Raw genomic sequence first — 16194 nt, 5'->3', positions numbered from 1 at the left:
GTACAGTAATCCTGTTTTCGTACCACCTGGTCTACCGCCCTCCTGCAGTGAATCATACGGTAAGTACCTTTTCGTGTCCAAAATGTTTTGTCGTTGGATGCTATCGAGGAAGCGAGAAAGTCAAAAAGAATTTTCTTTGTGTACATTTTGCCCTTTCGTCTCCATGTCAATCATAACCCCAATGGGAGGGCATAGGTGGCGGGAAGAAAATGAAAATGCCATCTTTGACACGTTAATCCTGATAAACTGATTACTGCGCGACAACAAGCAATGGGAGTACCTGTATTGCCATCACAAGAAGAGGAAGATGAAGAAGAACTCGCAAATAACGAAGCAATCATTACCTATTCAGACGACGAGTAGATGGTAAGTACTATACCTTATTGTGTCTTAACCAGTCTCATGTCGTAATGTATACGTATATGTGTGAGTTTGGAGAATATTGCATTTCCTTATGTTCCGCAGGGGACTTGTCCGGCTGATGAGTGCTTTCGCGTAAATTGACTGGTGCAGGCCAGTGCTGGTGGCATCATTGGCAAGGAAGTTGACGCTCACCGCATCTGTTTTTCATGCTTACGGTAGTACCGCACTGTATACTGCTTTAATAAGACTGTACTGCTGTACTGATAATTTCATTAAATCCTGAAATGTTCATCCGGTGTTGTTGCTCACATTTTAGACCGTAAATACGGTACCATACCGTATTTTACTGCCAAATGAATCCCGCTTACCCATCACCATTCCGGCCTGCAAGGCTTAATAATAGCCGGTCTCCAACAACCGCCGGTCTCTTTAAACGCCGGGTCGTCCAATAATTTTTGAATAAACGCCGGCTACTGTAGGAAGATATACGTATATATATATATATATATATATATATATATATATATATATATATATATATATATATATATATATATATATATATATATATATATATATATATATATATGAGAGAGAGAGAGAGAGAGAGAATATATTATCTATCTATCTGTATATACAAGTGCCGGTCATAAAATTAGAATATCATGACAAAGTTGATTTATTTCAGTAATTTCACTCAAAAAGTGAAACTTGTATATTAGATTCATTCATTACACACAGACCTTATGTATTTCAGATGTTTATTTCTTTTAATTTTGATGATTATAACTGACAACTAATGAAAGTCCCAAATTCATTACCTCGGAAAATTGAAATATTGTGAACAGTTTCAATATTGAAGACACCTGGTGCCACACTCTAATCAGCTAATTAACTCAAAACACCTGCAAAAGCCTTTAAATGGTCTCTCAGTCTAGTTCTGTAGGCTACACAATCATGGGGAAGACTGCTGACTTGACAGTTGTCCAAAAGACGACCATTGACACCTTACAGAAGGAGGCAAGACACAAAAGGTCATTGCTAAATAGGCTGGCTGTTCACAGAGCTCTGTGTCCAAGCACATTAATAGAGAGGCGAAGGGAAGGACAAGATGTGGTAGACAAAAGTGTACAAGCAATAGGGATAACCGCACCATGGAGAGGATTGTGAAACAAAACCCATTCAAAACTATGGGGGAGATTCACAAAGAGTGGACTGCAGCTGGAGTCAGTGCTTCAAGAACCACCATGCACAGACGTATGCAAGACATGGGTTTCAGCTGTCGCATTCCTTGTGTCAAGCCACTCTTGAACAAGAGACAGCGTCAGAAGCATCTCAACTGGACTGCTGCTGAGTGGTCCAAAGTTATGTTCTCTGATGAAAGTAAATTTTGCATTTCCTTTGGAAATCAAGGTCCCAGAGTCTGGAGGAAGAGAGGAGAGGCACAGAATCCACATTGCTTGAGGTCCAGTGTAAAGTTTCCACAGTCAGTGATGGTTTGGGGTGCCATGTCATCTGCTGGTGTTGGTCCATTGTGTTTTCTGAGGTCCAAGGTCAATGCAGCCGTCTACCAGGAAGTTTTAGAGCACTTCATGCTTCCTGCTGCTGACAAACTTTATGGAGATGCAGATTTCATTTTCCAACAGGACCTGGCACCTGCACTCAGTGCCAAAGCTACCAGTACCTGGTTTAAGGACCATGGTATCCCTGTTCTTGAATGGCCAGCAAATTCGCCTGACCTTATCCCCATAGAAAATCTATGGGGTATTGTGAAGAGGAAGATGCAATACACCAGACCCAACAATTCAGAAGAGCTGAAGGCCACTATCAGAGCAACATGGGCTCTCATAACACCTGAGCAGTGCCACAGACTGATCGACTCCATGCCACGCCGCATTGCTGCAGTAATCCAGGCCAAAGGAGCCCCAACTAAATATTGAGTGCTGTACATGCTCATACTTTTCATGTTCATACCTTTCAGTTGGCCAACATTTCTAAAAATCCTTTTTTTGCATTGGTCTTAATTGGTTTTCTAATTTTCAGAGATACTGAATTTGGGACTTTCATTAGTTGTCAGTTATAATCATCAAAATTAAAAGAAATAAACATTTGAAATACATCAGTCTGTGTGTAATGAATGAATCTAATATACAAGTTTCACTTTTTGAATGGAATTACTGAAATAAATCAACTTTGTCATGATATTCTAATTTTATGACCGCACGTGTATGTGTGTATATACAGTAGTAATGGCAAAGTATTCAGACCCCTTCAATTTTTCACTCTTGTTATATTGCAGCCATTTGCTAAAATCATTTAAATTATTTTTTGTCCTCATTAATGTACACACAGCACCCCATATTGACAGACAAAAAAAGAATTTTTGAAATTGTTGCAGATTTATTAAAAAAGAAAAACTGAAATATCACATGGTCCTAAGTATTCAGACCGTTTGCTCAGTATTTAGTAGAAGCACCCTTTTGAGCTGATACAGCTGCTGAGTCTTCTTGGGAAAGATGCAACAAGTTTTTCACACCTGGATTTGGGATCCCTCCAGTTCTGCTCAAAGAACAGTCACAGAGTTGTTGTGAAGCCACTCCTTCATTATTTTAGCTGTGTGCTTAGGGTCATTATCTTGTTGGAAGGTAAACCTTTGGCCCAATCTGAGGTCCTTAGCACTCTGGAGAAGGTTTTTGTCCAGGATATCCCTGTACTTGGCCGCACACAGCTAAAATAATGGAGTGGCTTCACAACAACTCTGTGACTGTTCTTGAATGGCCCAGCCAGAGCCCTGACTTAAACCCAATTGAGCATCTCTGGAGAGACCTAAAAATGGCTGTCCACCAACGTTTACCATCCAACCTGAGGGAACTGGAGAGGACCTGCAAGGAGGAATGGCAGAGGATCCCCAAATCCAGGTGTGAACAACTTGTTGCATCTTTCCCAAGAAGACTCATGGCTGTATTAGCTCAAAACGGTGCTTCTACTAAATACTGAGCAAAGGGTCTGAATACTTTGGACCATGTGATATTTCAGTTTTTCTTTTTTAGTAAATCTGCAACAGTTTCAAAAATTCTTTTTTTTTGTCTGTCAATATGGGGTGCTGTGTGTACATTAATGAGGAAAAAAAATAATTTAAATGATTTTAGCAAATGGCTGCAATATAACAGAGTGAAAAATTGAAGGGGGTCTGAATACTTTCTGTACCCACTGTATGTATGTATATATCTTGCGTGTATATGTGTTAATTTCGCAGTAAAATTTTTCAAGGGTTTAAACACTAGATGTTAAATAATACTAAAAAAATACATGTCTTTCTGTTGCAATTGGGAGGTCATAAATGTCATATCTTTTTATTAACTTTGCGCATGTAACATACAGTCAAAGTAAAAAGTATGTGAACCCTTAGGAATTATCTGTATTTATGGCTAATTCCCATATAAAACATGGTTGTATCTTGTCAGTCAGTCACAACAATGAACAAACACAGTCTCCAATAGCTAAAGACACACAGATTTTCAGAGAATTTTGGCCTTATTGAATAAATCATTCAAGCTGTGAAACTGAAGGTTGGAAAACGCAAGTGAACCCTAAGCTAATGACTTTTTAAAAAGCTCATTGCAGTCAGAATTTAGCACACCTGGAGTGCATTTAATGAAACAAGTTCAGAGGTGTGGCCTAGAATTACTTTGATTGATAAAAAACACTATAGTTTGAGTTTAAACCTTTGACAAGAAGCATATCCAGATGGGAATCATGCCTCTCACAAAAGAGCTGTCTGAAGAGCTATGATCGAGAATTGTTAATCTACATAAGGCTTGAAAGGGTTACAAAGTCAACTCAAAGATTTTAGATATTCATCAGTTTACTTTTAGGCAAGTTGTCTATAAATTGAGACAATTTGGTATTGTGGCTACTGTGCTAACCCCAAGAGCACAACGCAAAGTCAGCAATGAGGTAAAGAAGAACCCTAGAGCGACAACAAAGGACTTGAAGAAGTCATTAGAACTTGCTAACATCCCTGTTTTGAGTCAACTATACGTAAAACATTGAACAAGAAAGGAGTCCTTGGCAGGACACCAAGAAGGAAGCCACTGCTATCAAAAAGAACATTGCTGAACGTCTGAAGTTTGCGAAAGAGCACTTGGACACTCCACAATGGTACTGGGACAATGTTTTGTGGAGTGATGAAACCAAAATTGAACTATTTGGGAGGAACAAACAGAAGTTCATTTAGCGTAAAAAGGGCACTGCATATCAACATCCAAACATCATCCCTATGGTAAAGTATGGTGGAGGGAACATCATGATTTGGCCCTGCTTTGTGTCTTCAGGGCCTGGACAGCTTGCTATCATTGAAGGGAAAATGAATTCACAAGTTTATCAACAAATTCTCCAGGATAATGTGAATGTGTCTGTCCGTCAACTTAAGCTCAGAAGAGGCTGGGTGATGCAACAGGACAATGACCCCAAACATTGCAGCAAATCCACAGCACAATGGCTTCAGGAGAACAAACTCCGCTTTTTGGAGTGGTCCAGTCAGAGCCCAGATCTCAATCCTATTGAGATGCTGTGGAATGACTTGAAGAGAGCCATACAAAGAAGACAACCAAAGAATATGGAAGAGTTAAGGCAGTTCTGCAGGGAAGAATGGGCTAAAATTCCCCCCACATAATGTGCAGGTCTGATCTGCAGTTACAGGAAGCGCCTGGTTGAGGTCATTGCTGCCAAAGGAGGGTCGACCAGTTAATAAATCCCAAGATCACATACTTTTTCCACTAACACTGTGAATGTTGAATGCATTTGTAAAATAAAGACATGAAAGAGTAGAAGTTTTTGTGTGTCATTGGCTTAAGCTCGTTGTGTACATCAGTACCTGTGACTTAGATGAAGATCAGATCACTTTTTTTGACCAATTCATGCAGTAAACCAGATAATTCCAAAGGGTTCACATACTTTTTCCTTTTACTATATATTTTTTCACTCTTCCTGCAATCGGGTAGAACAGCTCTTTTTCCTATAAAATTGGATCTGTATAACAGTGAAAATTTCAAATTAAGAATATGCCTTTTTTTTTTAAATATTTCAGTATTTTACATTTAAAAAAATTTGAAGCATACCTTATTCATGAAATTTCTTTGATGGTAATGAAGCTAATCAGTAAATTGATTTGCTGTGGTGCAATGTAACATAATTGCAGTAATGCCTACCTCACCATGTGTTATATGTGTAGTAACAGTAACATTCTCTTGTATGATAATACATTGCACAGTGCCCCGTTTTAATATGTAATGCATATAGCCTTCAAATCTTTAACGTATTTTTGTAACATTTATTTATTAAGAAGTGCAAATTGGTGGTATGATGAAAGTAAATAAAGCATACTTTGTGTTGTGCTAGTGTTCTTGGTTCCAAATTTTTTGGACTGCATTCTCTGAGTGTGATGTGTATTTTCAGTCTATAATAGAAGCTCATGCTTAAATCTAAGTTGTGTTTGTGTCTGGCCATATTTAATTTCCTGGTAGCATTAATTTTGGGTTGTTCTTAAATATTGACAAAGGTTGGCAAGATTTTTAATATCACAATTTCAAATAGAACGTTCATTTCCCTAAATTCTGGACATTTATAGTGAGAAGACATTAGTGTGAATTACATGTATTCTCTATGAATTATGTTCATCAGAAATTCAGTGCTTTACAGGATCTTTTTACAAACCTGCAATCTGGTAAATTTGTGGAAATATTTCCCTTGGTTTTCTAATTAAGGATTCCAGTTACACAATTGCTTTATTTTCAGGTGTTATTTATCATATCATAGTCATAGGAAGCTGAAAAATGACAGCATCTCTTCAGCACCACATTTGTGCACTCCAGATATTCATCCATATCCAAGAGTATTTTAATACTGTGTTAATTTTTTCAGGTGCCATAGGCCCCATTCACACTTAATAAAAACATAGTACTGGTTAATTAGAAGGAATCCTATGATTTTTCCATGCTGAGCTGAGTTTTGTTCTTGTTGCTGTCGCAAGTACCATCATTGTTAAGTGTACAAATACAGATACAGACATACATGTAAGAGCCAGAATGATTATTTTACTGTAGGTTCTAATGTATTTGAGTATTTACTTTTTTATTTTAGTGTTCAAACCTTATTTATTGGCTAAATTTGATAGTTTGCAGCCGACTTGTGAAATGACTTACTAAAACCTATTTGGTTCCACCTGATATTTGTTCTTCATTTTTTTGCCAGACTTCTACCTTGTGCCTTTGCCTTAAATAGTTAAGCAGGTTCTACCTTCTTGGCCCACTGGTACCTGTAAAAGAAATTTGGAGTTCCAATAACTAACTAACCATTGCATTGTAGGCCTCTTAATTTAACTGATCTTCCTTCACCCTTGATACCTGTCAAAGCATTATAGATTTTCTATCATTACTGACAGTAAGTATCACTTATCTACAGATTCTTCCAGCTTCCTTCTTTCAAACTCTGTGTCCCTGACATTGCTTGTGATACAGTAGGAGATATTTTAAAGGTTTAATTGAACTCATCCCAAACAAAGGCTTTAGCCTTTCCCAGTAAATGCTCACTACCTGTTTGGCTGTGCCAGGTTTCTGCCACAGACACTTTCTCTCTTTCATGTAGCTTGGAACCTGGTGGTGATCTGATAACAGCTCAGCACTCCTTTTTAACTCTGCTAATGGAACATATAGATGGCATGACTCTGGAGTTGTCATTTGGTCCAAGCTGTTCTGCTAGCAGATAAACTTACAACCGTATTTATATTCGAAAGTTGTTTGTGTTACAGACAATTCATGACTACCCCTGAAATCCAATTCACATTTTACAGACAACGTATTGTTAGTTTATTCATGTAAATCAATCTTTTATTTATGGTGCAAAGTTTTATTGAATAGAAGGCTATGCATTGCACCTCATATGCACTAACAGCACTTCTCCCATTGTTCATTGGCACATCCAAAATATTACATTTCATTAAAATTTCAATTCCACCACTAATGAATATAAACAAGAATAAATGCAGACATATGTTACATCTTACAAGGACTACTAGAGTCATATTGTTGTGATTGTATGAATCAAAGGGCTATAATCAAGCATTTATGAAGTTCTTTAGAGGAGATTTCAAAATATTGGGATATTTATTGTGAAATTGCCTAAAAATATTGCAAAATTATTTATAGGCCTTATCACCCAGCCCTATATGCAGTTAAACAGTATGTATTGTTTGTGCTAAATTTATTCTGTTGCTGCCATAAATAGGATTATTACCAGAAAAGTAAAAGTGAAACAGATATTGGTAACTGAGTTTAAAAAAAAAAAAATCATTCAGTTTTTCAAACATGGCTATTATTTGTTTTATATAGCCCTATCTTTGTAAGGAGTGTCTTTGTAAACTAATTTGCTAAGTTGCAGATAAAAGAAGAATCTTTTTTTTTTTTTTTTAAATCAGAAGTGACGTAGCAATATGCGGTATAAGGGGTGATAAGAATATAATTAACTAGTTTCTTTTTGCCAATATATTCAATGAATTTCTGATTTTATTGGAAGAGAGAGTTAGTAATTTTTTGAAGTGTTTACATTGTAATTAATTGTAGTGAAATTATTGTGCTCTGTAATATTTCTATGATTTTTTTATACATTTTTCTTCAGACAATAGAGTCTAATTGGCGCTGTGGTAGACATAGCTTACAACGAATCCATTGCCGCAGTGAGACAAGCAAGGGAGTCTACTGCTTACAGTATGATGATCAGAAGATTGTTAGTGGATTACGAGATAATACTATAAAGGTATGCATTTTTCAGATAACAAGTATCTTTTTTATTTCTCTATGGTAAACTTCATAAGTGATGAATATGATGTACAGACACTACTGTAGTGAATTTTAAGTGGGCCATGGCAGCGTATTTTCATCTAGTGATAATGAAGCTGCTTTTGTTTACCATAAGCATTTAAATTCTATTAATACACAAGTGATCTGTGGTGTCAATATGATTTTTGAGGCACGTTCATGTCCACACAATTACAAAGTAAATATGATTTTTAAATATAAAAATCATGCATTGAAATATGCATATTTTTCTAAATCAAATCCAGGCAAAGTTTTATTAATGAGAGCCTTGGTGTGGAGTTTACCAGTTGTCAATCAAGTGATGGTGCTTTATGCCATTTACTGCTTCACAGGGACCCCAACGCTAGTCTCGTCAAGCAGTTGTCATTGCTTAGTGGCACTTCACTAGGAACAACCATTTCCACCTACAACCAGTTGTTTATTGTGTGTCGTAGCCTTGTGCTACTCGATGCTTCACAGAGGGCCATACCCCCTCCAATCAGAACGAATAAAACTCTTTGGAGTCTGCACATATTTTATTCATATCCACTCAGGCGTTAAATTAAAAAAAAAACAACTCAAAGTTTCAGATTTTGGAGTATTTCAGATTAGAGACGTTCAACCTGTATACACATAATTACTTATGGTGTTTTTGGTGGGGTGACCCCATAGGGGATGAGGAATACAGAACACCATTAATTGAGGTACCTGGTTTCTGAGTCTCTGCCTGTCAGTTTCTCCAATGGTTTCTAGTGAGTCCTTTTCAGGTCTCTTCCATCTCTCTTACTTGTTTCTCACTAGTAAAGTGATGCTCATCTCCAAAGCTATTTTCAGTTGGCAAGGTCTACAATGACCATCTGTTCCTTGCATGCCCTTTACCAAATTTTCATCACATCTGACCTTAGCCATTCACCATATAAGTGGTATGCTAATGTTTTAGACCCATTTGGATTTTTAAAGTTTGGCCAGTATTCCTATTAGTAATGTGATTTGATTACATGTAGTGAGAGCCATCATTGATTGGACATATTGGGACTGTTAAATTAATCCCTTTTTGGAAGCAAAGCATAACAAATTCCAACTAAATCAAACAACAGAAAATGACACACAGTCATATGAAAAAGTTTGGGAACCCCTCTTAATTCTTTGGATTTTTGTTTATCATTGGCTGAGCTTTTAAAGTAGCAACTTCCTTTTAATATATGACATGCCTTATGGAAACAGTAGTATTTCAGCAGTGACATTTAAGTTTATTGGATTAACAGAAAATATGCAATATACATCATAACAAAATTAGTCAGGTGCATAAATTTGGGCACCCCAACAGAGATATTACATCAATACTTAGTTGAGCCTCCTTTTGCAAATATAACAGCCTCTAGACACCTCCTATAACCTTTGAGCGTCTGGATTCTGGATGGAGGTATTTCTGACCATTCTTCCATACAAAATCTCTCCAGTTCAGTTAAATTTGATGGCTACCTAGCATGGACAGCCTGCTTCAAATCATCCGATAGATTTCCGATGATATTCAAGTCAGGGGACTGACGGCCATTCCAGAACATTATACTTCTCCTTCTGCATGAATGCCCTTGTAGATTTCGAACTGTGTTTTGGGTCATTTTCTTGTTGGAATATCCAACCTCTGCGTAACTTTAACTTTGTGACTGATGCTTTAACATTATCCTTAAGAATTAGTTGATATTGGATTGAATTCATCCGACCCTCGACTTTAACAAGGGCCCCAGTCCCAGAACTAGCCACAGCATGATGGAACCTCCACCAAATTGGACAGTAGGTAGCAGGTGTTTTTCTTGGAATGCGGTGTTCTTCTTCTGCCATGCAAAGCGCTTTTTGTTATGACCAAATAACTCAATTTTTGCCTCATCTGTCCAAAGCAGTCTGTTCCAAAATGAATCTGGCTTGTCTAGATGAGCATTTGCATATAACAAGCCACTTTGTTTGTGGCGTGAGTGCAGAAAGGGCTTCTTTCTCATCACCCTGCCATATAGAGATTTATTGTGCAAATTGAGCTGAATTGTAGAACGATGTAGAGATGCACCATCTGCAGCAAGATGTTCTTGCAGGTCTTTGGAGGTGATCTGTGGGTTGTCTGTAACCATTCTCACAATCCTGTGCATATGCCGCTCCTGTATTTTTCTTGGCCTGCCAGACACGGGTTTAACAGCAACTGTGCATGTGGCCTTCAATTTCCTAATTACATTCCTTACATTTGATACTGACAGTTTAAACCTCTGAGATTAGCGTTTTGTAGCCTTTCCCCTAAACCGTGATACCGAACAATCTTTGTTTTCAGATCTTTTGAGAGTTGCTTTGAGGTTCCCATGCTGTCACTCTTCAGAGGAGAGTCAAAGGGAAGCACAACTTGCAATTGACCACCTTAAATACCTTTTGTCATGATTGGACACACCTGTCCATGAAGTTCAAGGCTTAACACTAGAATTACCAGAGCCTACGAAAAAACTCGTAATTCCGTCCCACCTTAAATTGCTTCTTAAATCCCTTCACACCTCTCCACCAGCGTCCTTTGTCATCTAAATGTGCTAATAAAGAGAAGCTAGGAGCAGCCACCTATTCCATCCCCCCACCAATTTAGAACGTGCACGAACTTCTCTCAGCTCATGCCTTGATTGAGTATCTGGGAGTGAAGTGGAGTTTTAGAGTGGAAATAATAGATCGTTATTTGGAATACACGCATTTCATGCCTGTTCCGTTTCTACAGTAATCTGTGTCAACACATTGTTAAAACAGAAACGTTTTTTATATTCTAGTAGTAGATGACAAAATGTAGGCATAAACTATATAATTTATGAAGCCTGAAGTCCAAATAACAAAGAAACATTTTCAGAAAAGGTTCAAATATAACACAATTGCACTTTTATTCAAAAATATAACTGCAGAAACAAAAAGCCTCCTTAACATGCAACATTGACAGCCATTTATTATAACTTCCTCCGTGGTGCAATAGAATCAGTTCTCGCCTTGGAATCAAAAGGTCGTGAGTTCGATCCTGGACCACTCCGTTTTGAGAAGTAAACTGCTCTTAGTCTTTCTATTTTAGAATAAAAGCATACATTTTATTTCAGTCTGTAACAGCCGGTGCAATTTATGATCCTTGTAAAGGTTAGCTTTTTTTTTAATTCACTTTTCATTCTCTCAGTCGCGTTCAGAATCAATCCATACAACCCCATCTGACACGGCTGTTTTCACATAAAGACGCGCTATAGCTCTGCAGTGTACCACGATGCATACTAAAGACCCTACCCAGCCCCATCCGACGTGTCCAGGTACTGACTCACAGACATTGGCGAAGCTGCCTTCTTTGTATCTAACCGTCACTTGATTTTCTTTTTATTCAGTTTTATTGAGTGTTCCTGCCAGTCCCCGCATGTTGCTGTATGCTGTTTCTTTTGTACTCCAGGACATGCAGAGGAAAGAATGGTAAAGAGCAGTAACTTCGGAGCTATATGCAATCATCAGACACTCCCCATCTGCCCGTGTCGCTCAAACACAGGAACATATGTTGGCGTAAAAGTATAACAACAAGTGCACTTTTATTCAAGTGCACTTTTTCCATCGCCTTTTCCTGTAAGAAGCAATGTACAGTACACACTTCTCTCTATGCTGTGGTTTCTATTACACACTTGAAAGAAAGAGACAATATATGTAAAAAATATCATTGCACTAATGCAATATTATTTGAAAACGAACAGCGTCAGATCGGGTGGAAATTCTCTGATGCGGGACCTTCCCCCAGGGAAGAAAGTACAGTGTCAGGTGCTCATTCAGTGTAATAGGAACCATAGCACAGAGAGGTGTGTACACTGCAACAAGTACACGTGTTGTAAATGTAGGAAGGATGGTCCTTGGGTGTATGGGAACTGTTAATATTTGAATGTGATGATTTTATATAGCACGAAATGAAAATCAGCACTTCTTAGCATTGCACCATGCAAGCTGTCATATCAATCGCCTACTGTAACTTGCTGTCTTTTTTCTTCGGTTATACAGTTAGTCTTGAATAAAAGTGCACTTGTTTTGTTTGCGAAATGAAGTGTCTGCGTGCACTTTTCGTGGCATTGCACGTGTATTTTTTGAGCATGCCCATTTGAGCATGCTCAAACACAGGAACATAAGTTGGTGTAAAAGTATAACAAAACAACGGGCAGATGGGGAGTGTCTGATGATTGCATATAGCGCCGAAGTTACTGCTCTTTACCATTCTCTCCTCTGCATGTCCTGGAGAACAAAAGAAACAGCATACAGCAACATGCGGGGACTGGCAGGAACTCTCAATAAAACTGAATAAAAAGAAAATCAAGTGACGGTGAGATACGAAGAAGGCAGCTTCGCCAACGTTTGTGTGTCAGAACCCTTTTGGGGGGTGCGTTAGTATGCATCGTGGTACAACGCAGAGCTATAGCGCCTGTATTCTGTTTCTTTTGTACCCAGGGCATGCAGAGGAGAGAATGGTAAAGAGCAGTAACTTCTGCGCTTATATGCAATCATCAGACACTCCCCATCTGCCCGTTGTTTTGTTATACTTTTACACCAACTTATGTTCCTGTGTTTGAGCATGCTCAAACGGGCATGCTCAAAAAATACACGTGTAATGCCACGAAAAGTGCACGCAGACACTTCATTTCGCAAACAAAACAAGTGCACTTTTATTCAAGACTACCTGTATAACCAAGAAAAAGAAAGCAAGTTACAGTAGGCGATTGATACGACAGCTTGCATGGTGCAATGCTAAGAAGTGCTGATTTTCATTTTGTGCTATATAAAATCATCACATTCAAATATTAACAGTTCCCACACACCCAAGGACCGTCCTTCCTACATTTACAACACGTACTTGTTGCAGTGTACACACCTCTCTGTGCTATGGTTCCTATTACACTGAATGAGCACCTGACACTGTACTTTCTTCCCTGGGGGAAGGTCCCGCATCAGAGAATTTCCAGTTCCTGCATAAATTCACACCCGATCTGACGCTGTTCGTTTTCAAATAATATTGCATTAGTGCGATGATATTTTCACATATATTGTCTCTTTCTTTCAGGTGTGTAATAGAAACCACAGCATAGAGAGAAGTGTGTACACATTGCTTCTTACAGGAAAAGGCGATGGAAAAAGTGCACTTGAATAAAAGTGCATTTTTGTTATACTTTTACACAAACATATTTTCCTGTGTTTGAGCGACACGGGCAGATGGAGAGCGTCTGATGATTGCATATAGCTCCGAAGTTACTGCTCTTACCATTCTTTCCTCTGCATGTCCTGGAGTACAAAAAAACAGCATACAGCAACATGCGGGGACTGGCAGGAACACTCAATAAAACTGAATAAAAAGAAAATCAAGTGACGGTGAGATACGCAGAAGGCAGCTTCGCCAGCGTTTGTGTGTGAGAACCCGGTTGCGGGCCGGGGGGGTGGGGGTCTTGGGGGGGTTAGTATGCATCGTGGTACACTGCAGCGCTATAGCACGTCTTTATGTGAAAACAGCCGTGTCAGATGGGGTTGTATGGATTGATTCTCAACGCGACTGAGAGAATGAAAAGTGAATTAAAAAAATGCTAACCTTTACAAGGATCATAAATTGCACCGGCTGTTACAGACTGAAATCAAATGTATGCTTTTATTCTAAAATAGTAAGACTAAGAGCAGTTTACTTCTCAAAACAGAGTGGTCCAGGATCAAACTCGTGACCTTTTGATTCCAAGGCGAGAACTGATTCTATTGCACCACGGAAGTTATAATAAATGGCTGTCAATGTTGCATGTTAAGGAGGCTTTTTGCTTCTGCAGTTATATTTTTGAATAAAAGTGCAATTGTGTTATATTTGAACCTTTTCTGAAAATGTTTCTTTATTTGGACTTCAGGCTTCATACAATATATAGTTTATGCCTACATTTTGTCATCTACTACTAGAATATAAAAAACGTTTTTGTTTTAACAATGTATTGACACAGATTACTGTAGAAACGGAACAGACATGAAATGCGTGTGTTCCAAATAACGATCTATTATTTCTACTCTAAAACTCCACTTCACACCCAGATACTCAATCAAGGCATGAGCTGGAAGAAGTTCGTGCACGTTCTAAATTGGAGGGGGGATGGAATAGCCGGCTGCTCCTAGCTTCTTTTTATCAGCACATTTAGAGGACAAAGGATGCTGGCGGAGAGGTGTGAAGGGATTTAAGAAGCGATTTAAGGTGGGACGGAATTACGAGTTTTTACGTAGGCTCTGGTAATTCTAGTGTTAATGAGCTCATCCAACCAATTTGGTGTTGCAAGTAATCAGCATTTACATGCTTTCAATTCAGCAAAATTACAAAGGGCCCCAAATTTTTGTACAGCCAGTTTTTCACATTTGAATTAATTTCATTTAACTAAATACTGCTTCACTAAAAATCTTTTTTCAGAAAACACCCCAGTACTCAGATATTCATAAGAAATGAAAGACATACCACTGTTATCTTTTTTGTTGAAAGTAAATTATTATGCAGGCTGAGCGGGGTTCCCAAACCTTTTCATGTAACTGTATTAAGATAGAATATTACACATTCAAAGCAGTCCAGGCTAAACAAAAGAACTACGAAAGATGGTACATAACTAAACAACAAATAAAGTAAAAAGATAGAATACACGTTCAGTATATTTACACAATGACCTAAATGAGTTCTTCCCAGTTCTGAGAGAGAACAGATTTCTTCTTATTTTAGATGGTATAGAACAGGGCTATTCATTTACAGTCCTGGAGGTCCATAGCGGCTGCAGGTTTTCGTTTTAACAGGTTTCTTAATTAGAACTGTTTATTTACTAATAAAACTGTAATTTTTTGAGTTTAGTTGTAGTTAACTTGTTACAATTCAGAACACTTAATTGCCGATTTTACTTATAAACTGTGGAGTTTTAGACTTTAATTATTGCTTGTTTTCTTTACCAGCCTTCAGTTAATAATGAGCTGTTAATGACAAAGGAACCACCAACTCTCCAGCTAATGTGCTACCATTTAAACAATACATATTCATTGAGCAAGGCCCTTAACCTTCAATTGCTCCAGGGACGCTTTACATTGGGTGGCCCTGCGCTCTGACCCCAAGGGGTATGTGAAAACTAACAAATTCCTAATACAAGAAATTGTATAGGGCGAAATAAAGAACAAAAAAAAATAATTTTTTTTTAACATTTACTATATAACTTGTAACATTCACTATTTACATTAACCTACGCTATTTAAGTTTCAGAAAAGCTTTTATAAGTTTGACATTGGCTGTTTACACTATACATTTGCTGTTAACAGTTATGTCATGTTTGCCAGAGTTATAGAAGGTAGATTGAGATTTGGTATAGGATATTAAATTAGATTTTTTCATAGCATACTTTTACCCCATCTAGTATAAAATAAGGATTTTTCTTGTGAACTCATTCATTTTATTTTGTTTTTGCTGCATCTCACGGATAATTATTAAATGTATAAAATGGTTATGATGATTCACTCCAATTATAATTTTGTAGAGTTGAATCCCATCCCATTCAAGGAAGCTGGTGTTAGCTTGAAAAAAATACATTAGGCAGTCACCTTTTGCTGAAAAGCTCTAGATTATTGCATCAATAGAGGACAAAAATGTTCTTCCAAGTATAACTTATCTATTACTGGACTTTTTAAAAAAAAAAAAAAAAAAAAGCAACGATGCAGAAGACTCACATGACTGTAATTGATTATTTATACTACTTTAGCCTTCATATCTTTTTATTCATTATAGCAAAAATGGTCTTGGTAAAAAAAATTTTAGCAGATCTTTGTTCTCTGAAAACATTTGTTGAGCACAAATCAGTATCTGAGCAAAAAGCCCAAGTGCAGATTGTGTTTTATTTTTGATTTAACCAGTTCTTAATATTTTTTAATGACAAGCATTTCAATAATACAGTGTACAGTGTAAATAAGCTTA

The 16194-nt window shown here is 37.6% G+C and overlaps 1 protein-coding gene across 1 annotated transcript in view; it reads left to right on the top strand.

Annotated features, from left to right (window-relative positions):
• The window catches only part of LOC120514517 (F-box/WD repeat-containing protein 1A), a 140444-nt gene that overhangs the window by 78234 nt on the left and 46016 nt on the right, over window positions 1-16194 (top strand). Inside the window, exon 5 of the mRNA XM_039734932.1 lies at window positions 8038-8175. Coding sequence (XP_039590866.1) covers window positions 8038-8175 — 138 coding nt within the window. The remainder of the gene's footprint in view (window positions 1-8037; window positions 8176-16194) is intronic.

Source organism: Polypterus senegalus, chromosome 1 (genome assembly GCF_016835505.1).
Source record: "Polypterus senegalus isolate Bchr_013 chromosome 1, ASM1683550v1, whole genome shotgun sequence".
NCBI classification, from domain to species: domain Eukaryota; kingdom Metazoa; phylum Chordata; class Cladistia; order Polypteriformes; family Polypteridae; genus Polypterus; species Polypterus senegalus.
This window is presented reverse-complemented; position numbering and strand designations above follow the sequence as displayed.